Source organism: Monodelphis domestica, chromosome 5, assembly GCF_027887165.1.
Source record: "Monodelphis domestica isolate mMonDom1 chromosome 5, mMonDom1.pri, whole genome shotgun sequence".
NCBI lineage: Eukaryota > Metazoa > Chordata > Mammalia > Didelphimorphia > Didelphidae > Monodelphis > Monodelphis domestica.
Window position 1 is genome coordinate 104504102 of NC_077231.1, and position 27684 is coordinate 104531785.

Genomic DNA, 27684 nt, shown 5'->3' on the forward strand with positions numbered 1-27684 from the left:
GTCCAGAGAAAGGGTGAGAAATCCCAGGAAGCCAAGGGTAGGAGAAGAAGGCCATAATGTAGGGTGACGTGCCCTGGGAAGCTCATGAAAGAAGAGGCCAAAATGGTGTGCATTGAGTGTCCAGGTCAGGGTAAAGGTGTGTGGCCTTGGGGCTGAGAATGGGGTGGCATGGCCAAGAAATGGGGCAAGGTCGTCCTCACCTTCTCTGCTCCTGGTGACTGTGGTCTCTGCTCCTTGTTGGGTATCTCCTGTTGGGAGCAAAGAGAGGTTGAGGTGCAGAATGGCAATTGTGCAATTGCCAGAGACACAAGAGGTGGAAAAGGGGCGAGAGAGAGCTAAGAAGCACAGAGAAGCTCTCTAACTAACCTTGAGTGGCTCCCCTGGAGCTGGCACCAATGGCTGTGGATCTTCCCTGGGTGGTGGTTTGAGCTGAGTTGAGCCCACTGGCTCCTGTGGAACGGAGTGCTTTTGAGGAAACAAGAAAAGTCGTGAAAGGAGAGGATTCATTGGCAAACACTGGAGAGGGCCAAGTGGCTGAAGGAGCTCGTTGGGGTGAAGGGTGTGTGCCCAGTTTGGCTCCCCAGAATGACTGCCCTTAGGTGTGTAAGGGGAAGAATAGTTGGTTGTGTGGGGTGCAGTCCAGAGGACCCTGGCAGCAGCCTGAGTGAGTTGACTGGGAGGTATCTCCAATGAGGAGAGGGCCGGCCTGTCCAGTGCACATGTGCTTCCCTGGCCTTGGATTCCCATTCTTGTCCTTGACAGCAGATGGGGACATGGAGGGCCTGAAATCGTGGCATCACAGGGAACTGGTAACACCAGGTAATGTTGTGGGCCATCTCGCTCAGGGTCAATGATATGCCAAAGCAGTTGTGCATTGGGATGCCACGGCCCCAGGGGAGTGTCTGGTTAAGCCTGTGTGGCCACCATGAAGTCTCTCTTTTGAGAAAAGGGGAAAGTGTAAAGGTAGAGCTTTGGTTGTTGGAATGAGCACCGGGGACTCCCAGAGGGACACTGAGTTGCTGCTCCGCTAGGGAAGACAGACAGAGAGATACTGACAGACAGACAATCAGAGAGCCGGGGAGAGAGAGAGAGACAGAGAGAGACAGTGAGAGACAGAGAGAGAAAGAGATAGATACATAGATAGATAGATAGATAGATAGATAGATAGATAGATAGATAGATAGATAGAGAGAGACAGAGACAGAGAGATAAAGAGAGACAGAGAGAGAGAGACAGAGAGAGAGATAAAGAGAGACAGAGAGAGAGACAGAGAGAGAGATAAAGAGAGGGACCCAGAGAGAGAGACCCAGAGAGAGAGACAGATGAATTCCGAAAGAGATGGAGGTGCAGACAGAGAGTGCCAGAGGACAGAGTGGGGGAGGTGGAGAAAAAATGTTTGAGGAATTCAGTTTGGAATAGGAAGCAGTTGTAGGAAGGTATTGAATGCCCTGGGCTAGGTTTTCTCATGGGAGACTCTTTCCAAAGATGGAGGCCACATGATTCTTTTTCCTTCTGACGTTCCATGGTCGCGAGATAGAAGGGCAAATGCAAGGGGCTCCCTTAGTGGCAGAGGCCCGATGGCCATAATGGGGGGCCTGGACCCCTATGGAGGCTGTGTTGTCAAGCTTTGACTTCCCCGTCTGCTCCTTGTTTGTTGGTTGGTTGCTTTTTTTTCATTTTGGGACTGGTGGAAAGCTAAGGCAGTGAGTGTGCCCTTGGCACGGGGCAGGGTGGCAGGGCAAAGGAGAATGGTGCCTCTTACCTTCGCTGCTTCGGCTGATGGTGCTGCCTGTTGCTTGGGGAGTAGCACCTGATAGGAAGAAAGAGAGGCGAGAATGAATGGCCCATGGCCGGAGAAGTTGGAAGCCAGTGGCAATTGGGAGTGTCTCTCAGTGGGCCTGCCATGAGCAAGAAGTGGAGTGTGCAGGAGTGTCATGCAGGTGGTGGAAGAGTCCCCCAAGGCAACTGACCTTGGCTGGCTCCACTGGAGCTACTGCTCACAGCTGGCGATCTCCCCTTTGTGCTGGTTTCAGCTCTGCCTGTCCCACTGGCTCCTGTGGATGTGACTTGTCCTGGGAAATGGCCAAGTGGGGAACCCAGTGTTTAGGTAAGGCCCATTGGATGGGCAAAATGAGTGGGGGAAAAGGTGGCTGGGGAAAATTGTTGGGTATCTTGCATGGCAGGGAGCTCTAGCCTTTCCTGCAAAGATGCAGGTGCCTACAGAGCGTGCCTGTGTGTTTGGAGCACTTTGTTTGGAGCAATGGGTTGACAAGGGTGACCCTGAGGAGGGCCCGGAGAAGTAGTGGTGTAAGCTCTTGGCTCCAGAATTACCTTGGTTGGGATTTCCGGAAATGCCATTGGCAGCCGAGGAGGTTCCACTGGGCCCTGCAGAAATGGGGACAGGGGTCACGTGGGAATGCAGCTCAGGGTATCCTTCTGAGGGCCAATGAGTGCCAAGACAAAGTGGAGGGCTGGGCTTGAGTGCCAGGGTCTCCTAATGGGGCCATGTGCATCTCTGTGGGTGTGCCAGTATATGTGTATATGGGTGTGCTGTGCCTGTGCACATATTTGCATGTGCCCTTGTCTGGGTTTGTGTGTGTGTGTGTGTGTGTGTGTGTGTGTGTGTGTGTGTGTGTGTGTTTGTGTGTGTGAGGGCATAAGATTTTCTCCTGAAAGCCAAGGGAAGGTGGGAAAAAGTGGAGACTTGTTGTAGGTGGTGGACATTGGCAGTTGGGTAGGGCTAGTGAGATGAAGCTGAAGCCTTGAAGGTAGGGAGAGTGAGCAAGAAGCTGGGGAGGAAAGAGCAAAAAGGGAAAGGATGCAAAGGCTGGAGGTGTGCCCAAGAGCGAGTGAGGGAGCACTTTGAGGGACAAGCTACGAAGTCCAGGGGAAGCCAAAGGTAAGATGAGGAGGAGGAGGAGGAATAGGAGGAGGTGCAGAAGGAGTAGGAGGTGCAGGAGGAGCAGGAAAAGTGTCCTGGAAGTCAGCAATGGCAGTATGGCCAAGAGATTTGTGGATGTGCCTTGTCAGAGTGCCAAAAGGCCCCCCAAAGCCTGAGAATGGGGTCAGCTGGCCTGGATCAAGTGTCCACTTGGGACTCACCTTGAGTGCTCCAGTTGAGGAGGCTGTCTTCTCTTTGGCGGGTGGTCGCACCTGTTGGCAGCAAGGAATTGTGATGAGGAAAAATGTTTGGTGAGAATTGTAGAAAGTGGGCAGCCAGTAGTTCTTCTAGTCCACTGGTCTCTCTCAAGGATTGGAGCATTCCCTGGAAGAAGTGCAGGAGCCAGCAGCTGTTTTTTCTGCCACTCACCTTGATTTTCTTTATTTGAGGTTGTGATTTGTGGTGATAATCTCTCTATCGTTGTCATTTCAGTGATTATTTTGCCTGTTGCTCTTGTAAATATAATGGCATCTTTAATAGAATTGAAAAAATATCATATATTTATATTATTGATATGCATTGCTATGTTTTATTTTATCTTAAGAACAATGAGAAGCATGTAAGTATCTCTGAAGGGTTTCTCTTTTATGTGACTGGTTCTTTAGACATATAGGTTTGTAGGTGATTGTTCTCCATGTAAGTTGTATTATTTTGATCTTCTACTATGGGCTCCCCCAATTTATGCTCCTGGTTTATTTCTCACATTATTACCTTCATTTGTATTTTCCGTGATGTCATTTTTAGGTGAGGACCATCCTGTGGAACCTGAAAATATTACACTATTAGTCAAATATTTTGTCTGTACTCGGAATCTCAGTTCGGGCCAATGGATCAAACTATTGGATGTATTTCATGTAAGCATGGCTTTCAGGAGCCATCTTGTATGCTTGTTTTTTGATTGTTCAAGTGTGTTTCTCTTTAGAATGGAGAAATACATCAAGGAAAAGACGTTGATTTGGGGAATAGGCAGGCAGCCCTGTGTGAGAGGGAGAATGCCATGAATTTCATCCCTTCCAGTCAGGCTGAGGAAGGAGTAAGAGGTTGGAGGATGAGGAAATTATAGCCAGGCAAAGCACCATCAGGCATCAGGGTGGAGAGGGAGTCAGCCTCACTGTATGCTCTTGGGAACTTATGAGGTCCAGAGAAAGGGTGAGAAATCTCAGTAAGCCAAGGGTTGGACAAGAAGGTCACAATGTAGGGTTCCATTCCCTCGGAAGCCACTGAAGCATAAGTGGAGTGCATTGGCTGTCTAGTTCAGAGGCAATGGTGTGTGTTCTTGGGGCTGAGAATGGGGTGGCATGTCCAAGAAAAAGGGCAAGGTTGTCCTCACCTTCCCTGCTCCTGGTGACTGTGGTCTCTGGTCCTTGTTGGGTATCTCCTGTTGGGAGTAAAGAGGGGTTGAGGTGCAGAAAGGCTTGTGCTATTGCCAGGGACAAGCTGTCCCTGTGGTTTGGGACAAGAGGCTGAAAAGGGGTGAGTGAGAGCTAAGAAGTGCACATGAGATGTCTTAACTAACCTTGAGTGGCTCTCGTGAAGCTGGCACCAATGGCTGTGGATCTTCCTTTGGTGGTGGTTTGAGCTGAGTTATGCCCACTGGTTCCTGTGGAATGGAGTGCTTTTGAGGAAACAAGAAAGGTCATGAAAGTAGAGGTTTCATTGGGGAACACTGGAGAGGACCAGGTGGCTGAAGGAACTCGTTGGGGTGAAGGGTGTATACCCAGCTTGTCTCCCCTGAATGACTGCCCTTAGGTGTCTAAGGGTATGAATAGCTGGTTGTGTGGGGTGCTGTCCAGAGTACCCTGGCAGCAGCCTGAGTGAGTTGACTGGGAGGTATCTCCAGTGAGGAGATGCAGTCAAATGCATGCCCAATTCCCTTGCCTTGGATTCCCACAATTGTCCTTTGTACACACTGGGGAACATTAGTCCATGAGAACTTCATAGACATGTGCTCTTTGTAAAGAAATGTGATTTTGTTGGGTATATTATGCCAAACTGTCTCTCTTTTGGGATGTCTGTATGGGCCCAGTTTTTGTGTATTGGTTAAGGCTTTGTGATTCCATGATATCTCATGTAAGAAAATGGGAATGTGCAAAAGGAGACCCTTGTTTTAAGGAGTGTGTATGGGGGCTCCCCGAGGGATACTCTGATTTTGTTCTATTAGGGGATAGAGAAAGAGAGAGAGAGAGAGAGACAGACAGACAGACAGACAGACAGACAGACAGAGACAGACCGAGACAGAGACAGATAGAGAAAGAGACAGAGAGACAGAGATAGAGAGAGACTGAGAGATAGAGAGAGAGAGAGAGATAGAGAGAGAGAGAGAGAGAGAGAAAGAGACCTAGTCAGATAGACAGAGGCAGATTCAGAGACCAATTGAGAAAGAAACAGATATAGAGATGATGATGGAGACAGAGACAGACACTGACAGAGAGAGAAGATGGGAGCTAGAGAAGGAGAATGTGTGTGAGTGATATAATCTGGAATCGGAAAAGGTTGAAGGAAGGCATTGAGTGACTTGACTATGATTTCTCATGGGATATGCTAGCCTTAGATCAAGCCAACATGATTCTTTTGCCTTCCATTCTTCAAAGATCTTGAAGTAGATGTGGAAATGAAAGTGGCTCCCATACTGGGAGAGGCCTGATGGCCATAATGGGGGGCCTGGACCCCTATGGAGGCTGTGTTGCCAAGCTTTGACTTCCCCGTCTGCTCCTTGTTTGTTGGTTGGTTGCTTTTTTTTTTTTTATTTTGGGACTGGTGGAAAGCTAGGGCAGTGAGTGTGCCCTTGGCATGGGGCAGGGTGGCAGGGCAAAGGAGAATGGTGCCTCTTACCTTCGCTGCTTCGGCTGATGGTGCTGCCTGTTGCTTGGGGAGTAGCACCTGATAGGAAGAAAGAGAGGCGAGAATGAATGGCCCATGGCCGGAGAAGTTGGAAGCCAGTGGCAATTGGGAGTGTCTCTCAGTGGGCCAGCCATGAGCAAGAAGTGGAGTGTGCAGGAGGGTCATGCAGGTGGTAGAAGAGTCCCCCAAGGCAACTGACCTTGGCTGGCTCCACTGGAGCTACTGCTCACAGCTGGCGATCTCCCCTTTGTGCTGGTTTCAGCTCTGCCTGTCCCACTGGCTCCTGTGGATGTGACTGGTCCTGGGAAATGGCCAAGTGGGGAACCCAGTGTTTAGGTAAGGCCCATTGGATGGGGAAAATGAGTGGGGAAAGAGGTGGCCGGGAAAAATTGTTGGGTATCTTGCATGGCAGGGAGCCAGCTATGCCTTTAAACATGAAGGTGAAAGAATAAGTAAACAAAATGTTCCTTTTGTCAGAAACTTAGCCAATCCTAACTTCATTGTCCTGGAACGAAATGATATTCTTATCCTATGATTTCTTGGTAAGATGGACAGAAAGTATACATATTTTCTTAAAGCTCTTTCTGATTGTATAACTTGGGCAGATATGTTATTCTTTGAGCCTAGAAATTTTGTGGGCTGGTCAGTGAAAAAATGAGTTTCATTTATTCATTTTCATTGCTTTGTGTGATTTGTCTTTCTGCTTCTTGTTCAGTAGCACCTGATGGCAGCAAAAATGGATGTTACAAAATGTGTATTAGCAAATTAGAAGAAAAATGGGTGCCTATAACTCTCATTGTCCTGAAGGCTAAATGATGAACTAGAATTTCAATAGTAGACACCAATGGTCCGAGAAGATCCCTAGGACATCCTACTAACCTTGAATGGTTCTACTGAAGCCATTGTTGACTGTTGCTGATATTCCTATTATGGGAGTGTCAGCTGTGTTTTTCCCCCCAGCTCCTGTGTATATGGTTGCTTCTTTGAAGATGAGAAATGGAACATTGAAAGATTAGGAAATAGGGGTTGAAATATAAAAATTGATGTACTAAAACTGATAGAAGAAGGAGTGTATATTGTAGCTATATACATTTGCCTGTGTGCAACTTTGTTTCCTGTCCTTTGGTTTTGGTAAAGTTGTATGACTCTACCAGTTGCTGCATTGTAACATCTTAGTAGTCAAAGCAATTTCGAGAATACTGAACAAATTCTTACAGAATTAATGTTGCTTTGATTTTAAGAAATGAAATTTGTATTTGATTGTGGTCAAGTTGTAACTAGGAAAAAGTGGGTCTCAGGTTTGATGAGTAAGGCTGTGTTTGTAATTTCCAATGGGGGCAATTCCCCGAAAAATGGTATGTTATGTGCCTATATGTGTGCAGCAATACTTGTTATTCTTTATGGTGCTGTTGCTGTTTTTTTAAAAAAGAAAATCATATATAGAGATATTTGGAGAGTCTTAATTCAAGTGACGGGCACAGGGAGCCTGAGAGGGTGAGCGGGATATTTTTCTAGAAAGTGGGAGACAACGAAAGAACAAGGAAGAAAAATTGTAGGAATAATGAGAGGAAGAGGATTCAGGACCATGTGGGTAGCTGTATTACATTAGAATTTCTTACAAGATTTATCCTACTACTTTCTGTCTGTCTCATACCTGAAAAGGATAAGATAAAGACAGGAAATGACAATGTCCCAATTGTTTGAAACAGACCCAGGTTAATCCTCATTTACCAGAAAGCAGTAAAGGTCGCTCCTTGGGGTTCTTTTCAAGGAGTAGAGGAAGAATCCTGATTTTTTATTCTTTCAAAAACTCATTGCATCTCTAAACCTGGGGAAGAAGTTTTTTCCACTGGGCTTGGGAATTTGGTGTCCAGCCAAAAGAAGGACTTCTAATACTCACTTTCCTGGTTTTTGGTAATTTGGCTGCTTGGTTCTTATAGGAACAGAAAAAAGGCCCTAATGTAATTTGGACTGTTTAATTGAAGCAGAGAAGGAACTATGTAACTCTTCACATGCTTACGGTTTTGTAAATTATCAGAATCTGAACTGGAAACCCTTCTCATAAGTCTCTGATTTGTAATTAACCTTGAGTAGTTCCACTGGGGCCAGTGCTCACTGTTGCTGATCTTCTCATAGTGCTGGTTTCAGCTCTGCTTATACTACTAGTTCCTGTGGATGTGGCTCCTTTTGGGGAAACAGGAAATGAGCAAAACAGATGGTAAAGGAATTGTAGAGGGCCCTGAAAAAATGCTGGGGGAGAACTTATTTATGTAGATACTTACATATATACTTCTGTATGTATATACAAACATATATTAGCATGAATATGTTTAGATCTATACAATTCAATGAGTTGCACCAAGGTGTTATGCTGGATGCATTACCTTGCTGGGATTTTCAAGAATGACAGTTGTTTTTGACACTGGCCCCCTGGTGCTTATAAAAACAATGGGACAGAGGTGTGGGAAAACTGTGCTGGTAAGATCCAATATGGACAATCCCAAGAGACATAGGATTTCTTGAATGTCTGGATGTATAGTCATATTCATGCCATAGAAAATGAGAGAGAAAAGGAAGGAGAGAGGCCTGCTTCTGGGGCTGGGAAGAGGGAGCATGGGAGAGGGAGAATGTTCTGGAAAGTAGGAAAGAATGTGAGGTAGAAGTAGAGGAGGGAGAGGAAAAGTCAACCTCAGATTGCTGAACTTTCCCTGAATTAGAATTTCTCAGGGACTAGGCTCTTCCTGATTCTGTTCCAGTCATCTTACAAATTTCCAGGTAATTGATGTAAAATAGTTATGTCCCTTTCCCCATGAGCAGACCACAACCAATCCTTACTGACATGAATCAGAGGAAGGTCTCATTTCAAGGCTTCTTTGTAAGGAAGAGGGGAAAGAATGCACATTTAAAAAGATGATTGTAGTTCAGAGATACTGGCACATTGCTTCTTAGGGCTAGGCATTTAGTGACAAGGACAAGGGTAGTGAGGGGGCCCAGCATGTTTATGGGCAAAAACTGGTCCTAGTCCATAACTACTAGCTCCTGAGAGGGGTGGTATGCAGGACAAAAAAGGAAAGAATGTAATATGTTGTTAAATTGGGCCAAAGAGGGAATCCTTGATGGTCAGAGCCAAGATGGCAGAGTAGCAGTATAGAAAGCTGGAATTGCTTTGGGAATGCTCTTAGACTAATATTAAAATAATGCCTCAATACGATTATTGGAGTCACAGAACTAACAAGAGAATGAAGTGAAGTAACTCTCCTGCAGAAAACAACTTTAAAGGTAGGCAGAGATGGTCTGTTTCACTGGATTGAGAAGGGAGCTAGAAGTAAAACTGGGCACAGAGGAGTGCAAGCTGCCCATCTCCCACCTGCTGCTCCAAGTTCTGAACCTGGGCATAAGCCAAATTTTAGATACCAGGACCCTGCCTAAGACAACAGTACAGCACCCAATGCCTACTCTTTGAAGTCACAAGTCCTGCCACAAGCCTATAGGGAGGCCCTAAGTCCACAGTTACAGGCCCATTTAAGCCTTAAATGAGGCCTCCATAAGGGCAATCCAGAGTGCACCAGTGTGGTCTAAGCCCAGAGTGAGGCTCTGAGCTATTGCTCAAGCCAGCAGTGAAGACCCAAACCCTAGACCCTGCCTGTCTGGTGCTAGCCCAAGGGGAGACTCAGAGTCCTGTTTAAGCATGTGCTAAAGTCCCAAGCCCCAGGGCAAGCAAGTTCACAGTACTCTGAGCCCTGCAAGCCATCAACAGTTCCTATAGGAGGTTGAATCAGCAATAGGAGATAGCTTCCAGATCTCTCCACCCATAGGCCAACCACCTTAGAAGAACGGAAACTTGCAGAAACCCAGAACTAGAGCTAAAGATAGCAGCAAGGAAAAATTAAAGTTTAAGAGAGTACCCTCCCCCTCCCCCAGAACAAAGCCTTCATGAGACATCAAGAAACAATGAAACTGAATTAGAAGAATGAAAAATTGGAAGAAAATATGAAACATCTCATTGAAAAAACAATTGATCTGGAAAATAGATCCATGAGAAATAATCTAAGAATTATCAGATTACTTATAAATCATGATCAAAGTGAGAATCTGTAGCTCTTCATGTTTCTGGTTCTTCAGAAAGCATCAAAAGATAATAAGGAGATATTGAGGGATAGGCAGGTGTCTGATCTTCCTTTTAAAATTACCTTGAATGAATCCATCTGAGCTGCCACTGAATGCTATTGATTTTGTCAAGATGATGTTTTCTGTTGTGTTTGTCCTACTGGCTCCTATGGGTGTGATTGCTTTTCAGAAAACAATTGTAGTGAATGAGTAATAGAGGACAACTGGAAAATGGTAGAGTAAGCATTTTGTGGCAGCAGTTAGGTGATATAGTGGGCTTATAATCAGGAAGACTTATCTTCAGGAGTTTAAATCCAACCTTGGATACCCAATAGCATGACTCTGGGTAACCTCTATTTGCCTTAATACATTTTTTGGAGAAGGAAATGGCAAAGCACTGCTATCTTTGCCAAGAAAACCTCATGGATAGCATGGTTTATGGGGTCATATGGAATCAGAAGTGACTGAATGACCATAAGTACATAATCACATACCTAAAATAATAGGTATATACCTTTATGTATATGAATGTATTTAAGTGGATAGGTCTGAATGTATGTACATGCAGGACTCCATGAGGTTCAACCTCATGTTGGTCACTCCATCAACAAACATCTAATAAGAACCTTTATATCATTAAAGACTGGGGATATAAAGAAAGTCAACAGAGAGTTTCTTCTCACAAAGAGAGCACAGTTTAATGGGGGCAACTGCATGTTAATAACTACATTCAAAAAAAGTTAACATATACAATAAATAGAATAGAATCTGAGAAAAGGTACTAAAATTTTGATAGAGTAGGAAAGGTTTCCTTTAGCAGGTATAATTTTGGGTAGGACTTGAAAGTTGCCAGAGAAGGTAGGAGGCATTGATGAGGTAGGAGAGAATTCCAGGCATAGGGGACAAGCCACAAAAATGCCCCAGGTTGGAAGTGTCTTGCTTGTTAAGCATCAAGGATGTCAATGTCACTAGACTGTAGAGTATGTCAGGGGAAAAAGAGTGTAAGGTATAAGAAGTCTGGAAAGATATGGGGATGGGGTAGAGTTGGGACCAATATTTAAAGTCTTTGAATGCCAGAAGATTTTATATTTGATCCTTCATGTGTTAGGGAACTACTTGAGTTTAGAGAGTAGAAGGTTGGCATAGTCAGATTTGCACTTTAGGAAAATCATTTTGACAGTTGAGTGGAGAACTGATTAGAGTGGGGAGGATATGTAGTATTGGAAACCACCCAAAAGGCTATTATAATAGCCCAATCATGAAGTGATGAGAGTCTACACCAGAATGCTGTCAATGTTAAAGGAGAGACAGGGGCATATACTAAAGATGCTATGAAAATAAAATCAACAGATTGTATATGGGGTGCTTGAGTGTAAGAGTGAAGGATAGCACTTAGCCTACTGAATATCTGGATGCCTGGAAATATGGTGGCACTTTTGCTGTATTACCTTTACTGGTATTTCCAGGTATGAGAGATGTGCCTGATACTGGCCTTGCAAAAAAGGATGGGAAATGACCTGATAATGTATTGTTTACAAGAAATTCTTTGAAAAGGAGAGACACACATAAAGTGGAGGTGAAGGACTGGAGCAGAATATACTATGCCTTAGCTGGTACAGAGAAGAGAGGGCTAGCAGTCATGATTTCTGATAGAGTTGAGGCTAAAATGGATATAATAGGAAGGAATAAACAGGGTAACTATATTATGTTAAGGGGGTACTTAGCCCTGTGTGTACTAAGTGTTTTAGCATCCAGATTTTTAAAGGAAATACTAAATGAATTACAGATGGAAATGGGTAACCAGATAATAGTGGGGGACTTTTCCCTCTCAGAATTAGATATCTAATGAAAAAGTAACAAAGAAGTTAAGGAGATGAACAGAATTTTAGACAAGTTAAATGATAGACATCTGGAGAGACCTGGATGGGAATAGAAGGAAGTATGCTTCTTCTATGTAGTACATGGCACCTTTACAAAAACTGACCACATATCAGGGCACAAAACAGTAGGAATATTAAAGAAAAGTGGAAATATTAAATGCATTGTTTTCAGACCATAACATAATAAAATTGTATATACTGAGAAAACATGGAAACAAAAATTTGAAACTTAATCTTAAAGAATGACTGGGTTAAAGAACATAGTATTGAAAAAATAAATAATCTTATTAAAGAGAATGATAATAATGAGACAACATACCAAAACCTGTGGCAGAGAAGCAAAAGCAGTAGTTAGTGGAAAATTCATGTCTCTAAATGTGTATAATAATAAAATAGAATAAGGAAAGATTAATGAATTGGGAATTCAACTTAAGACACTAGAAAAAGAACAAGATAAGAATTCCCAACTAAATACCAAATTAGAAATACTAAAATTTAAAGATGAAATCAATAAAATTGAATGTAAGTAAACCATTGAACTAATAAATAAGTCTAGGAGATGGTTTTATGAAAAATAAACAAATTGATAAACTTTTGGTTAATGATTAAAAATCAATAGCATAAAAGATGAAAATGGTGACTATACCACCAATGAAGATGAAATTAAAGTGATTATTAGGAGTTATAAAAAAATTCCATTTGTTCTTTTATATACATTTTAACACAATGGTGTAGCTTAGTACTGAATCCTTTGGCAGAATGAATCATCCTGTACCCTATTATTTACTATGAGTCTCCTTGAATGCAGGGCATGCATTAGACCTCCCTCCCCATATCTGCTTGAGGCTAGCAGTAGAACTAAGCCTGAGCATATACATAAAACAAACATGGTTTCTTGTGGAACAATAGTATTTTAGGGAGCATAACAAGTATTCAAAAATATTACTTTAATACTCATCATATTATGGACATAATCCAGCATTCCTGAGAGGTTCTGGTATAGGAACAAATTCCACGGGGTAGACCAAGCTGGAAAGACTTGGTTTTGGAAAGTGTTATTTTCCTGGCAACAAATTGTGCCTGCTGCCTAAGGACCAATGGTCCTGGTAATGTATGTTTTCTGAAAATCAGCCTGGTTAAGTTGATCAAATTAAATGTTGATAAGAACATGGAGAAATAAGCTTAATGTTAAATTACTAGAGCAGCTATGAATTGCTCTTTGGAAAACAAGATATATTGAAATATATATTAAGAGCTGTAAAATTATTCATGTTTATTAATTTAGGGGTCACATCACTAGGACTAGGCCTTATGGGCATTACTGAGTGGTTTAAAAAGCTATGTATGTATAAAAATATTAATGGAAGCTTTGTTTGTAATGACAAAATAATTGAAAAAAAAACAGATACAATGATTGAGGGAAATGGCTGAATGGATTGTGATATTTGAATATCATGATTTTATCATGTTATTAGAAATGATTACTATTGTAAATATAAAGAAAATAAAGGAAATACATGAAGAGATGAAAATAGGAAAAAGGGGAAAAGAATAATATATACTATGATCACATTAAAGAAAATAATAGCCACAAAATCAAGAGAAAAAATATTCAAGTAAAACAAATCCAAAAGAAACTCAAAAGCAGAGGATATTTATATTCTTAAACGTATATTTTTAAAGAAATTGTAAACAATGTGGAGTTTGTGGTTTTGCACAAAATTTATTTTTTGCATTTTTTATTTAAATGTTTTTTTTTGTTTTTCATGATGATTACTAAGTATATAATTTTTTTTCAAAAAGGAAAACAAATAATGACATTTGATCCTCATAGTTATATTAAAAATTAAAGTACTATAGGTATTGTTATCTTTATTTTGCAGATGAGAGAATAAAAGAAAGGGTGATAGAAGTTGAGCAATTTGCCCAGGGTCACATAGTAGGTAAATGCTTAAAGCAGGATTTGAAAACAGAATTTCATTGATCCCAAGTTCAATATTCTTTCCCCTATGGCATAATGCCTATCTATTTGACCAACCATTTTTTACAGTAATGTAAACAGCATTATGCTAGGTGCCAGATTAATAAATGGACAACCTTAATGTTAATTAATAGAAAATTATTATGTTCTGAGAATATAGCCATTCCTAGAATAATGATTTTCTCAACATTGGGATTAGAGATACAGATTTCTAAAGCACAGAAAAATTTCTAAATAAGTGAGACTACTTCATTTGTAGTCTTAGTTGTGAGAGGTTTTCTTTCTTTTCTGTTAGAATTTACTTAGTGAATAAAAGTAACAGTAAACCATATTAGTAAATATTCCTCCAAATTTTGGTTGACTCAGCTTATCTGGATAGGCAGGCTATAAAGTATTTCTCTTCATATCAGTTTTACTCGATTTGGTAGTCAATGATGTGCTATTTCCTCTAGTGAAGGATATTTAGGAAAGTGAATATTTGTGGAAAGGGATTACTTGAAGACATCCTGCCATGAATACAAAATATAATCCAGAAATATTTGTAATAAGTATCTAGACATGGTCTCTGCCCTTTTGAAAGGCAAACTGAAAAGTTCTACCTGGGACACTTAATATTCAGATGACCATACTTTAAAAGATATATATTTTATAGCTTTCAATACTTAAAATTACATAACCAAGCATGAAAATTATTCACTTGTTTTCAAATCTCAGTATATTGAAAAAATATGAGCTTTAATTAGACTGCTCAACATGCTTTTAATTGAAATCTTTACTAATAATATAATGGATTATAAAGTTAAGAGTTTACAAATCCAACACCTTCATTTCATAAATGAGGAATAAACTCCAGTCCAGAAAGGCGAAGGATGTTGCTCAAGATCTCATAACCAATTATCATCAAGGTAACAATATGAGCTCATATTTTCTAATTTCAAATTCAGAAATCTTTGTATTACATCACTATCATATTCATTATTATATTCAGTTTTTAATTCAAAGTATTCTGAAAATTTCAAATTACCCTTTTAATTTATTCTCACTAAAACTTTATAAGAACATTTTTTATTTGAATTGGCTAAAAGTAGAATTTGGACTAAAATTCACATTTTCTAATTCATATTCCTATTTATTATTTCACATTCCTTATAACAGAAATCAATAGTAAATAAAATAATGTACCCTGTTAAATAAAGCAAAATTCTAAAAATCTTATTTGCTTATGAACTATTAATGCCTATGATTTAAATATGAGCTTATTCAAATTTAAAACTACATTCTGCCCAACTAAGTTGAAGGTGATTATGTATGAAAGGGCATAATTATAATGATCTTATGAACTAAAAATCTGCCCAAAATGTTTAGGGGGAAATGCAAATCAATTACTTTTGTTTCCATTCTATCAAAGGGTACAAGAATGTTTTTACATGGGGTGCAGTCAAGTGGTTCAGTGGATTGAGAACCAGGCTTAGAGATGGGAGCTTCTAGATTCAAATCTGGCTATAGCCACTTCCTAGTTGTGTAACCCTGGGCAAGTCTCTTGACCCCCATTGCCTAGTCCTTACCACTCTTCTGCCTTGAAACCAATACACAGTATTGATTCTAAAATGGGAGGTAAGGGCTAAAAAAAAAAAAGAATGTTTTTACATGGAAACTAATTCATTTCTTTGTCTCATTCCACTAGGGTTCACATTTCTAAACTAGAATTCTGAATTCTAATAGTAACTAAACTAGAAATCTTGAATATGGAAGGTAGGTATATTTTAAATGTGTAAAATGAATGATCCTTTATTATCTTTCCCATTTCCTGTTCATTTTTACTTAATTCTTTTCTTATGTTGAATGACCCAAATCACTAGTCATGAGTTTTTCTTGTGAAAAGCATATATAACAGGAAACTGAAAAGTACTTGGAAATAAATATATGAAACATTTACCTGAACTTGTCGAAACTGGAGACATAGTTGTTTCTGTAATAGCCAGAAGATACCAATTAAAAGCAATAAAAAAAAACACCACAGACCTGATTCTGCCATGTCATTTCTACTTTTTAAGAGACAGCATTTTCTAACTTGGGAAAAAATAAATAAGAAGTAGCATGAAGGTACTGAAGATGTCACCTAAACAGTTTGATCATATAGAAGCACATCATTCTTGAAATGATGCCTTTGAGGTCTCCTTCTACACTGTTTCCCACTTACATCTCAGAGAGTCTGATAGTCAGACTCACAGATTTTGTATCTTGGCTTCCAGAGCTAGATAAGTAGGTGAATTCTAATTAGTGGGAATCATCTCAGCAATGACTGATGTGCTAACTATCAAATAGAAAGTAATGGTGCTAGAGAGGAAAATTATTTGGGGAAGTAGTATATATAGTAGTGGCAAAGAGACAGCAGAATTATATTGTAAATCATATGCATGTCCACTTTTTAATATTGTCTTTTCTAGTGGGTTGGACTACATGTAGTAAAATAGTGTACATATTTCTATAATGAATTAATTTTTATAGGGAAATTTCTCACCTATCTTTTATAAATCAATTGGAATAAAGATCTAATTACTTACCACTGCACTGTAATTGTCCAGCTATGCAAAAACTAGAAGTTAAATAAAGAATAAGATTTATATTTGAAATTCTTACCTACAAAAACATACTTTTAGTACACCCATCATCTCAGCACTAAATCACAATAAAAATAACTCTGGGCCTAATCTTGAAATGCAATGGATGCCCCTACCCAGAAATATAGGTAAGAGTTTGCTCTTAACACCATGATTCACAATCCACATCTCCTATGCCACATGAGATTCCTAGTTATTTCAATGGATGACTCTTGTTATAAAGAGATAGTTTAAAATATAGAGTAAGATGTGAATTTGACTTTTGCATTTTCAACTTTGAATACCATTCTGTCTTTTGACTGTGATGAAATATAAGCTATTGTGCTTGTTTCCCTGAAGTCTTGTGGATATAATATAAATTTTGAAGGGTGATATGTTTAACTGAAAGAATTTTGTGATCTAATAGTCTCCATCATTTGACACTACTCAAATAATATTTGATAAAGTTATATCCATCTCTCTCTCTATCCATCTATCCATCCATCCATCCATCCATCTATCCATCTATCTATCTATCTATCTATCTATCTATCTATCTATCTATCTATCTATCTATCGGTATCTCCATTCCTGTCTCTCTGTCTATCCATCTATCCATCTATCTATCTATCTATCTATCTATCTATCTATCTATCTATCTATCATCTATCTATCTAATTACTGTCTATTTATCTATCTATCTATCTATCTATCTATCTATCTATCTATCTATCTATCTATTTCACACTGTATATATATGTGAAATATCAGGAAATATCTAACTAATAATTGATCAAAAATGGAATTGTTTTATGAATTTTATGGCTGAAAATGACATACATATATATTAATGATCTATATTTCATTTGTATGTGAACTCTTTCCACTAATACTGAGAGTCACTCATAAATTAAGCCATGGAGAGTTTGAGTGACACAGTTAAAGAACTAGCTAGTGTCAGATTGAGGGATTCAAACAATAGACTCCAGACACCAAATCTATCACTTGAATCCTCTGCTCCATATGTATTAAATGTACTAATTTTGAATTAAAGTGGCAAGTGGAGAATTGAATATTAGGATGGAAATAGTCATTGTACCATGTTCTGCCACATTCATCTTCAATGATTCCACCGGCTGGTATTACATCATTATAGAAGCAGCTGCACTCTGATAAATTGACACATTTCATGGTGTTTTCATCCAGATATGGGGCACTGTCAGGGCATTTAGCATAGCAACCTGTGTGTGAAAATTGTTAAATTAATTGCAATTCTACTGAAATTCATCATATGTAAATTAACTAGGTAAAGTATATTAGTTATTCAATGGCCAGATACAGAGTTAAATTATTAAGTCTTCACTTACATTTGAACAGTTTATAAAAGCAATAGAACCTTTTCTAAAAATGCCAATTAAGTATAATATTATAATTATAATTTATTCAATTTTGTGTTAAGTACAGATAAATGAAAAATTTTTTTCATTTCTGGTATTATTCATGGGGGCAGCTAGGTGCCCAGTGGATAGAATGCTGGGCCATCTTTGGGAGTTCAAATCTGGCCTCAGACACTACTAGCTGTGACCCTGAGCATGTCACCTCACCCCTTTTGCATCAATTCCATCTTCTATAAAATGAGCTGGTGAAGGGAATGGCAAACCATGTTAGTATCTTTCCTAAGAAAATCCCCAATTCACAAAGAGTCAGATACAACTGAACAAAACAAATCATTGATGAGAATTCCAAAACTTTCTCTGCTACAGGGAAGTGCAATATATTGAACACAATTCAGTGTTTCTTTTTTGACTGAGATTCTTGAAGTATGACAGTCATCACTGAATATCAGTTATAACTGTAGATGCAAATAGAGAAGGTGTAGGAAATTGATTGAAGGTTTAATAAACCCACTTTATATTTGGAATGTATAGAGTTTTTTCAATCCTTAATATCAACTTGCTTTATTTTGATTTACATCACTCTTCCACAAAAAAGTACTTAAAGTGTTAAGAGAAGGTAGGATAAGTGGGATATTGTATTTTTGTTTTGTTTTGTTTTCCTTAATGAATCTATTAGAGACAAAATTCATCCATCTGATAGCCGGATAGCATAATGGATAAAGTGTTAGATTTGGCGTCAGGAAGGCTTAAATTTGAATATTGCCTCAAACACTTACTAGCTATATAATCCTGGTCAAATATCCTACCTTCTCTGCTTCAGTTTCCTCATCTATAAAATCAAAACAATAATAGTATCCTCTTTCAACAGGGTTGTTGTGAAAATAAGAGATACCATATATGTAGGGCATTTTGTAAATATTAATACTCTGTCCAAATGATAACTATTATTACTCTCTGCAATGCAAATATGTTTGTCTTAACTGTTCTTTGTTAGGAAATGAGCCAAAAAAATCTATAAATAAATTATATATGTGCCATCTTACAGCTTTACAAAGCAAGACTCTTCTATGTTGTTCCATGGAAGAGATACAAAAATTCCTTACCTTCCAAAACAGTAGCAAATTTTTGACCAATAAGATGATCTTTGCATGTTTTTGCTTTCACTGTTCCACAGGGCTCATAATGCCAGCTGCATTCACCAGGGGCGTTGTAAAAGTCACAATAGACAGCTGTAATTGAATTGAACTGAATTACTTTTGTTTGTGAAGAGACAACTTTAATCTTAACTTTAATTTCATTTTACCAAAGTAGACTTTTCAAAACAGTTTTCATGTGACACATATTGAATTTAAACATTTCATTCATTCCTAGTCAGTACTTCTGGCTTCATTTTATCAATGAAGTTTTTGCTTAAAAAGAACTCATAGAGCAAGTACAGCATCTTCTAAAGGTGTCTGAAAATTTTACTTATATCTGCACCAAGACTTTTGGAATACTTTATGTTATGAAAAATGAACTTTGCTCTTGTCAGATGGAAAAAAATGATAAGCAGTAATTTCTTTATCGCCAGAAGCATGGTCTTTTAATGTTACCCTCAGTTCTATTTAAAGTAACTTGCTAGCTACTCCCAATACGTGGCACTTTATCTTTTGCTTTATGCATTTGTACAAGTCTCTTACCCCTTCCCAATCTGCAATGCACCCCCTCTACCTCAAAGAAACTTTGTTTCCTCCAGAAAAGTTCAGGTGCTACTATCTACATCGGGCCTTTCTAGATTCTCCAGTTATTAGCACTATTTCCCTCCTGAAATGACTTTGTAACGTGTGCATTTTGTATCTTTCAAGTGTAAGCTGCTTGAAGACAGAGACTGGATTTGTGCTTTTCTTGGTCCTAAGGCCTAGCATAGTACTAGGCACCAAAAAGACATTTAACAAATATTTATTGAAATGAATTATGCATAAAAGCTTTCAAGTAATTTTAACTTTTAGTAAAATGTAATGGAATTCACTCTGCATGCCAGAGGTTTAGCGCTCTAGAAGTATACTAAGTGAGGTTATAAGTCACAGAAATACAAATATAGTGGTTGTATGTCCTTAATACTCGCTTGTATTCTACTGAGAATATAAGAGCAAAGAAAATGCATTAATGCAATACAAGAGCAATGAAAACTGAAAATCAGAACCAATAAAATGAGGTCAAAATATGCTGTCATGACACAAAAGTCCATTGGTATTCTGATTACTTAAAAATGACTCAGGGAGGTAATATTTCTAGTTATGCAATTATATGTAAGCAGTGTGATTCTTTCTAAAGAATCTTTTTCTAGTAGAACGGTTCTGTGTAAGAAGGTGTAAATAGGCTATCCTAGTCTGTCATTTTGCTTACGGCAAAGGTCTGGCTTTCTCCATGAGACACAAACTCCAACTGCACTGCAAGCTTCTGCATACATGGCCACAGCAGTACAAAACCCAAGATATTTCCCTTCCATATCACAGGCACAGGCTTCTTCTAAACAGGCAGTATAGTAAGCATCAGGATCAACCTAAAAGAAGACAATATATGAGTTTTCTCTGTGACCACTAAGGGCATCTTTCCAAATAATTGAATAATGAAGCTGTTACCTTGTTGTGGCAATCTTTAAAGGTACTATCTCTGATGATTCCACATTTTCTGATAGCCCATGCTTTACAGTATGGGTTAGAGTCACATGGGAAAGCTTGAACCACTGTATCTGAACACTCTTGACTTGTTTTCCAACTATTTCCAAATTCCAGTGCTCCAACAGCTACAGATGCATGCCTTGTTGTGAAATCATCCTTGAGATCTCCATTATTATTTCCACACAGACCACATACTTTCCCCTGTATTAAAAATATACTAAACTGAAAAAGCTCTTGAAGATGTGGATATCATGATTATACTTTATTAAGATTCTAAGTGTTGACTAGAGGGAAGATTAGTGTTAGCTACCCAGGTGAACTCTTCCAACATTCCCTACCAAACAACTTTAAAATAATGCCTCAAATCAAATTTTGGAGTAGCAGAATAACAAAAAAGTTGGGTTGAGACATTACACAAATAGAAGAAAATGTAAACGGTTGGTAGGAGAAGTTTATGACATTAAGGTGGAGGCTTATATCAGGCTCACATACAGGGGTGGCAACAGTGGTGTGGCAATAGCAATAGCAGCTTAAAGAGTTTTCAGGCCAGACAACTGGTCAGAAAATGATTATAAGGTATCATTTGATGGCACTAGGTACAACTGGCACTGACTGGCAACTCTATTGCCCATATACAATCCTAAATTATAGATTAAGAATGGAGGGGAGTGCTGGTGGTTAGTCAGAAGGAGCAGGAGCCCTAATCACAGTTTGAAAGCAAAGAAGAACATTAGAGCTTGCAATTGCAAGGGACCCTTCCTAGATAAAGACCAGAACAGAGATCAAGAGATCAGTAACCATATCTCCCCCAGGATTACACCACTTTGGAAGTACCAAAAACTTGAGGATTCCCAGAACTAGCTCTGAAAACAGAAGCTCCAAAAAAGATTAAATATTTTTTCAGTGTCTTGCCACGCACAGGTTAGCATAGCCCAATTTTAATACAAAGTTTGAAGTCAGGGAAGAGACTGAAAATATGAGTAAACAACAACAACAACAACACTAAAAATTTGACCATAAAAAGCTACCATGGTAGCAGAAAAGACTAAGATATAAACTTAGAAGTAAACAATAATGTGAAAACAGATAACAAAAAAAGCTTCAAAGAAAAATGCTAACTGGACCCAAACCCAATAAGAATTTTTAGAGGAGTGAAAGAAAGAAATGAATGGTAGAGGAAAACTTGAGGAAAAAAGGACAATGATGCAAGAAAATTATGAAAAGAGAATTAAGTTTGTTAAAGAGGTACAAAAATACTGAACCAAAGCACACCTTAAACACAGAACTGGGCAAGTGGTAAAGAAGCACAAAAATCCATTAAAAAGAAGAACTGGCCAAATGAAAGAGAAGATACAAAAATCCTTTGAAGAAAAAAGTATTTTAAAATTAGAATTCAGAAAGTAGAAACTAATGACAGCATGAGACATAAAGAAACAATAAAACAAAGTCATAAGAAAAAAATAGAAGAAGAAAATGTAAAATATCTCTTTGGAAAAACAACTGAGCAGGAAAATAGATAAAGGAGATAAAGTTTAAGAATTACTGAATTAACCAAAAGTCATGAACAAAAAAAGGATTCTAAAATCATATTTCAAGATATTGTTAAGGAAAGTAAGATGGGTCAGTGTTTTCTGTATTTTGGCAAAAGACCCACCTCCCCTCTGATGAATAATAATGGAGAAATTGAGATCTCTAAGTCCATCTCCTCTTTCAAAATATCCACCAATTGAACTTCCATTCAAAGGATCAACTGTCAGGCCATTTAGAAAGAAGACACAGCTTCCTATAAAAGAGAGTGTCTTCTTTGTAAGAGGCAGATGCAAGCACTCAATCTTTGTTAATGGATGGCATACCTCATTAATAAACAATGTTATTTCTCAGAGGAAAAAAGAGAAACTATCAAGGAAAATTGTCCTGACATCTTAGAATCAGACATTAAAATAATCCATTGATCATCTACTGAAAGATTCCCAAACAAAAACTCCCAGGGAATATTATAGCCAAATTCCAGAGCTCCCAGAGCAAAGAGAAAATACTTCAATCAGCCAAAAAACAAAACAAAAATGTAAACAATCAAATTATCATGGAGTCATAGTCAGAACCCATAAGATTTAGAACCTTCCACATTAAAGGAGTAGAAGTCTTGAAATATGATATTCTGGAAGGCAAAGGAGCTAGAAATAAAACCAAGAATTGTCTACCCAATAAAACTGAGGACAATCGATCAGGAAGAAAACATATATTTAATGAAATAGGGACTTTAAAGCATTTTTGATGAAAAGTTGAATAGAAAATCTGGCTTTTAAATAAAAGACTCAAGAGAAGCATAAAAAAGTAAACATAAAAGAGTAATCACAAGAGGTGTAATAAAGTTAAATTATTTAATCCCTATATGGAAAACTGATATTTGTAATTCTTAAGAAATTTATAATTATTAAGGCAGTTAAAAGGAGTTTACATAGACAGAGGGTATGAATGTGAGTTAGTGATACTGGAATAATCTCCCCCCAAATTAAGGGATGGGAGAGATGCAATGAGAAAAGGAGGAAGGGAGAGGTAGAATGGAGAAAATTTTCTCACATAAAAGAGGCATGTAAAGGAGAACTTTTACAATGGAGTAGAAAATGGAAGGAAACAATTCTTGAACCTCACTCATCAGAATTGGTTGTGTATGGAATTGTGTATAGCAATGTAACATGTAATGGAGACATAGGAGGGGAAGGGGATAAAAGAAAAGAGTGATTATAAAAAGGTGGGGTTATAAAACAAGAGAACTGATGAAGGGAGGTAGCATTAGAAGTAAAATAGTCTTTTCAGGAGAAACAGGATAAGATAAAAGTGGAAGAAAAAGAAGAAAATGGGATGGAGGGAAGTACACAGTAAGCAATCATAACGTTGGATGTGAATGGGATGATCTCACCTATAAAACAGGAGCGGGTAACAGAATGGATTGGAAAACAAAATCTAATAATTTGTTATTTATAAGAGACACACTTGAAGCAGAAATACACTTATGGAGATAAAATAAAGGGCTAGAGAAGAATCTACTACTTCAGCTGAAGTAAAAAAGGTAGGGGTAGCCATCTTGATCTCAGACAAATCAAAAGCAGAAACAGACTTAATTTAAAGAAATAATTAGGAAAATACATTATATTAAATGGTACCACCAATAATGAATATTAAAATTTCTATAGTATGTTTCTCTGATAAGGGCCTCAATTCTCATGCTGAGTATATGACTAAGTCAAATTTATAGAAATAAGAGACATTCCCCAGTTGATAAATGGTCAAATGATATAAAAAGGCAGTTCTAAAAGACAGATATCAAATCTTTCTGTAGTCATGTGAAAAACTTTCTAAATTACCATTGATTGAAAAATTGTAAATAAAACAACTTCAAGAAACTACATAATACCTATCAGAAATGACAAATGCTGGAGGAGATGAGGGAAAAATAGATACAGTAATGAATTGCTGGTAGAGTAAAGATTTAGTCCAACCTTTCTGGAGAACAATTTGGAACTATGCTCAAAAGGCAGTTAAACTAAGCAAGTCCTTCCACCCAGCAATACCACTATTAGGTCTGTATCCCAAAGAGAACAAAGAAAAAGGATAAAAGATCTATATGTAAACAAAAGTTTTAACAGTTCTTTGTGGTGGCAAAGAAATAGAAATCAAGGGGATGCCCATCAGTTAGGGAATGACTGAACAAGTTGAGGCATATGAGTGAAATGGAATACTATTAAGCTATAAGAAAAGATGAGGGGTATGGTTTCAGAAAAACATGGCAAGAACTATATGAACTGATTCAAAGTGATGTGAGAAGAACCTGGCGATCACTGCTCACAGTTATAGCAGTATTGTAATGATAATCAACTATGACACAGACATTCTGACTAATACAATGGTCCAAGACAAATTTCAAAGGACTCATGATGGGAAAAAAAAAGCTATCCACCTCCAGAGAGAGAATTGAATAACTCTTAGTACAAATCACGGCATAATTTTATCTTTTTCTTTTTTAAAAAATATGGCTAACAAGGAAATATGTTTTGCATGATTTCATGTTTAATTAATATTATATTATTTCCCCACTCAGTGGATATGTGAAGGAATGGGAGGGAAGGAAAGAGTTGAAACTCAAAATTTAAAAAGAAAAGAATGTTAAAAATAATCAAAGAAGGGGCAGCTAGGTGGCTCAGTGGATTGAGAGCCAGGTCTAGAGACAGGAGACCTGAGATTCAAATTTGGCCTCAGATACTTCCTAGCTATTATAACCTGGGTAAGTCATTTAAACCCAATTTCTACCGTTACCACTCTTCTGCCTTGGAACCAATATACAGTATTGATTTTAAGATGGACAATTAAGTGTTGAAAAAAAAAATAAAAACCCCTTCAGAAAAGAACATGACTGCAGTATAATTAATAAAAGAAGTTACATGTAATTTAGAATATTCATATGAAACCAGAAACAGGTAAGTAGAATTTTATCAGTCCTTACAAGTCAAGTCCCCAAAATGATCTAGATATGCAAGCCACAAAAGTTTAAGAAATAAATGTAAATGATTTTCTTCTAATTAAAGAATATTATATAAATACATCTAATTCAAAACCTTACCATTAACTTGACAAGCTTAGACCAAGAGCAAGTTACCTCACAATTTGTCTTCCCAGATCCTTTCTACCCTGATGATGTAATTTGTTTTCCCTAACATGAAAAGAAGAGATTTTTTTTTCTAATTAAAACTAGGATTCAATCATTCTATTCCTGCACCTGTCTGCAGTGCTGCAACTAACTTTTAATATTGGAAATTATTGTGCTTCTCCATAAATAACATATTAGTAATGTACATACACTCCAGCTTGGATCCAATATAGCAGATACTCTTGTATTTTTGTCCCAAATCAGGATCAATCCATTTACAAATTTCAAAATCAGGTACAGACCAACAGTATGCATAGAGTATACATTTGTATCGAGTTCACATCCTTTACTTTCCGAAATTTTGACTACTGTGACTTTGCCATCATGCAAGACGATGTTTTGGTCCTATAAATGAAAAAGAAAGGTTTAGGATGTCATAAACTTCAATTGGTTGTTTTCTAGACTGATAGAAATAAAAAGTAAGTGAATAAGAGTTATACTGTACCTTCAGAGCAACTACAATTTTTCTTGAGCATGTAAGTCCATCTTCACAACATGGAACACTCTCAGTTAAAACTCGGAATGTACCATTGTCTTGACCACAATAATCCTAAAATGTACAATATGCATTTATAATAATTTCCAAACTTCTTTATCAAAGACCTTTTAGCTATAAGAATTCCCTTAAATCATCAGTGTATCTCATGAAATTTCAACTTTAATCAAGTTTTTTAATATCCTCATTTCACTTTCTCCCCCAAATTAGAAGCTTCTTCTAGGTAGACAAATTCCCACTTTGTTTTCTGAAAAGCAACTTCATTTCCACTTTCCCTAAACCGTTATATCATAATTTTTACTGATCTCCTGGACTGATGTTATAAGTATATGTGTATAGAATTAGATATTTAAAATAAATAATCCATAACATTACTTATAAATTTACTTATAAATAATCCCAATGCCCAATGTTTGAACATGAGAAATAGAGGCAACCTAGAAACCAACCAATCTGACTCCTCTTATATTATAGATGTAAAAAACAAGGCACATAGTTGCAGCTTTGCAAAGGTCATATTGGTAGTGCAGGACAGTCAGTATTTTAAACCAGATCCTCTAACTATAAATCCAGTGCAACTTCTACTACAGTACGTATAACAATGTTAGAGATTCCATTTATTAATTTTAAAAATTGAATGCTTGAGAAAAAATAAGCTCAAGTTTCAAACTAGAAGTATATCTATTTGATAAAGTGTAAGAAATGTTATGAAGATATTTATAATTACCTCAACAAAGGAATACTGACAGAGACCATCATAGCTGTAACTCTTTCCATCAAAGGTTTTAACATGGCCGTCCCCATAAATATGGCAGGATGTTTGACACTTGTTTTGTGTGCAATTCCAAGATCCTTTTATACAAGTACTAAAAGGAAAAAGAAACAAAATATAACATTTCTAATAACATAATATTTTTAATGTAATATAACAACTTTAAAATAAATATTACTGATATGTAAATTTATAGGGGAAAAATAAAAGGAATTGATATTTTTATTGATAAAGTTATATGGTTATCATTGCATGTTCTCTTTTCTTCTGTGTCTTTGTCTCTTTCATTCTTGATATATATGCATTTTAGAAATTAGAACATAAGCTTTAAGAGTAAAAATCACCAGTATTTTAACCTAAACACTTAATGACCCTGATATTTAGAAATACTTCTGGCTTTCCATTAGAGAAATTAATGAAACCATATATTTCCTAAGCCACAGAAACAATCCCCCCACAGCCAAAAAAAAGTTGCTAGTTTGATATGCACCATTCATTGCATCCAACTGTTGTAGTACTTCCTTGGTCATATTCCCTTCCACCAAAAAAACATGGGCAGTCATCAGGAAAGATACAGTTTCCTTTTGAATCCCTAACCATTCCTATAGGACAGAAGCATCCACGTCTGCAGGGAATATCCTCCTACATGAAGGAACACAAATAATTATCCAAAATCTTCAGTTAATATTAAATATCATGATTATTTATTTAACATAGATTGGCAGATCTAGAGGTTATACAATAATGTATTTGGATTCATTGATTGGGCAAGCAAAATATCAAAATTTTCCTTCCAAATAAATTAATCAAGGAAAGAAATTTCTAAATGTTTGACTTCTTTTCTTATTGTAACTTTTTAGCCTTAAGGACTATTTTACTTACATTAAAACTAGGTATATTCCGAGAGCTGCATGTTTTGTCTTGTCTTCGTTGTGCATTTGATTCACTGCAGTTCACATAGACAGCTCCTCCAGTACAATTTTCTAGTGTAAAAAGGAAGTTATTTTTTAATTATAAAGGCTTAAAATGTGGGCATCTTGGGGCAGCAGACCTGGAGACAGGACATCAAATTTGTTGTCAGATGCTGCCTAGCTTTGTGACTCTGGATAAGTCACTTAACCTTACTTGCCTTTACTGCTCTTCTGCCTTGGAACTGATACATAGCATAGATACATAGATACATAGAAGGTAAGAGTTTAAAAAACAAAACCAAAAAAGGTGGGCATCTTGAGTTTATAGTCACGATTCAGATACTTCCTACCTTCTCTTACTATTCAGGGCAACATCATTTTCCCCATCCCTCA

General features: G+C 37.7%; 2 protein-coding genes across 3 annotated transcripts in view; both read right to left on the reverse strand.

Annotated features, from left to right (window-relative positions):
- Nucleotides 1–503: 503 nt before the first annotated feature.
- On the reverse strand, nucleotides 504–4652 carry LOC103102606 (uncharacterized). The gene is made up of 9 exons (XM_056800643.1): nucleotides 4458–4652; nucleotides 4272–4319; nucleotides 3653–3706; nucleotides 3311–3412; nucleotides 3103–3153; nucleotides 2332–2385; nucleotides 1971–2072; nucleotides 1763–1810; nucleotides 504–1027 (listed from the first exon to the last, which is right to left on the reverse strand). Exons 1-9 carry the CDS (start codon nucleotides 4579–4581, stop codon nucleotides 504–506), a joined length of 1107 nt encoding a protein of 368 aa, XP_056656621.1. The 5' UTR covers nucleotides 4582–4652.
- A 10304-nt stretch (nucleotides 4653–14956) lies between these two features.
- The window catches only part of MUC19 (mucin 19, oligomeric), an 82671-nt gene continuing 69943 nt past the window's right edge, over nucleotides 14957–27684 (reverse strand). Inside the window, exons 20-30 of one of the 2 annotated variants that reach the window (XM_056798999.1) lie at nucleotides 27263–27363; nucleotides 26871–27022; nucleotides 26336–26474; nucleotides 25558–25662; nucleotides 25263–25457; nucleotides 20369–20608; nucleotides 20133–20289; nucleotides 18851–18976; nucleotides 17450–17591; nucleotides 16315–16346; nucleotides 14957–15719 (exon numbers count right to left, since the gene is read on the reverse strand). In XM_056798999.1, the coding sequence (XP_056654977.1) occupies nucleotides 15610–15719; nucleotides 16315–16346; nucleotides 17450–17591; nucleotides 18851–18976; nucleotides 20133–20289; nucleotides 20369–20608; nucleotides 25263–25457; nucleotides 25558–25662; nucleotides 26336–26474; nucleotides 26871–27022; nucleotides 27263–27363 (1499 nt within the window). In that variant the 3' untranslated portion in view covers nucleotides 14957–15609. Of the gene's footprint in view, nucleotides 15720–16314; nucleotides 16347–17449; nucleotides 17592–18850; nucleotides 18977–20132; nucleotides 20290–20368; nucleotides 20609–25044; nucleotides 25116–25262; nucleotides 25458–25557; nucleotides 25663–26335; nucleotides 26475–26870; nucleotides 27023–27262; nucleotides 27364–27684 lie in introns of those variants that run through there. The other variant, XM_016426015.2, reaches the window with a different exon arrangement.

Coding starts and splice junctions, on each gene's coding strand:
- LOC103102606 (XM_056800643.1), bottom strand. CDS start 4,581: ATGACCTTTCTTGTTTCCTCAAAAGCACTCCATTCCACAGGAACCAGT. Junction 4,320..4,457: donor CTTCACGAGAGCCACTCAAG/GTTAGTTAAGAC, acceptor TACTCCCAACAG/GAGATACCCAACAAGGACCA. Junction 3,413..3,652: donor CACGGAAAATACAAATGAAG/GTAATAATGTGA, acceptor ATTCTATTAAAG/ATGCCATTATATTTACAAGA.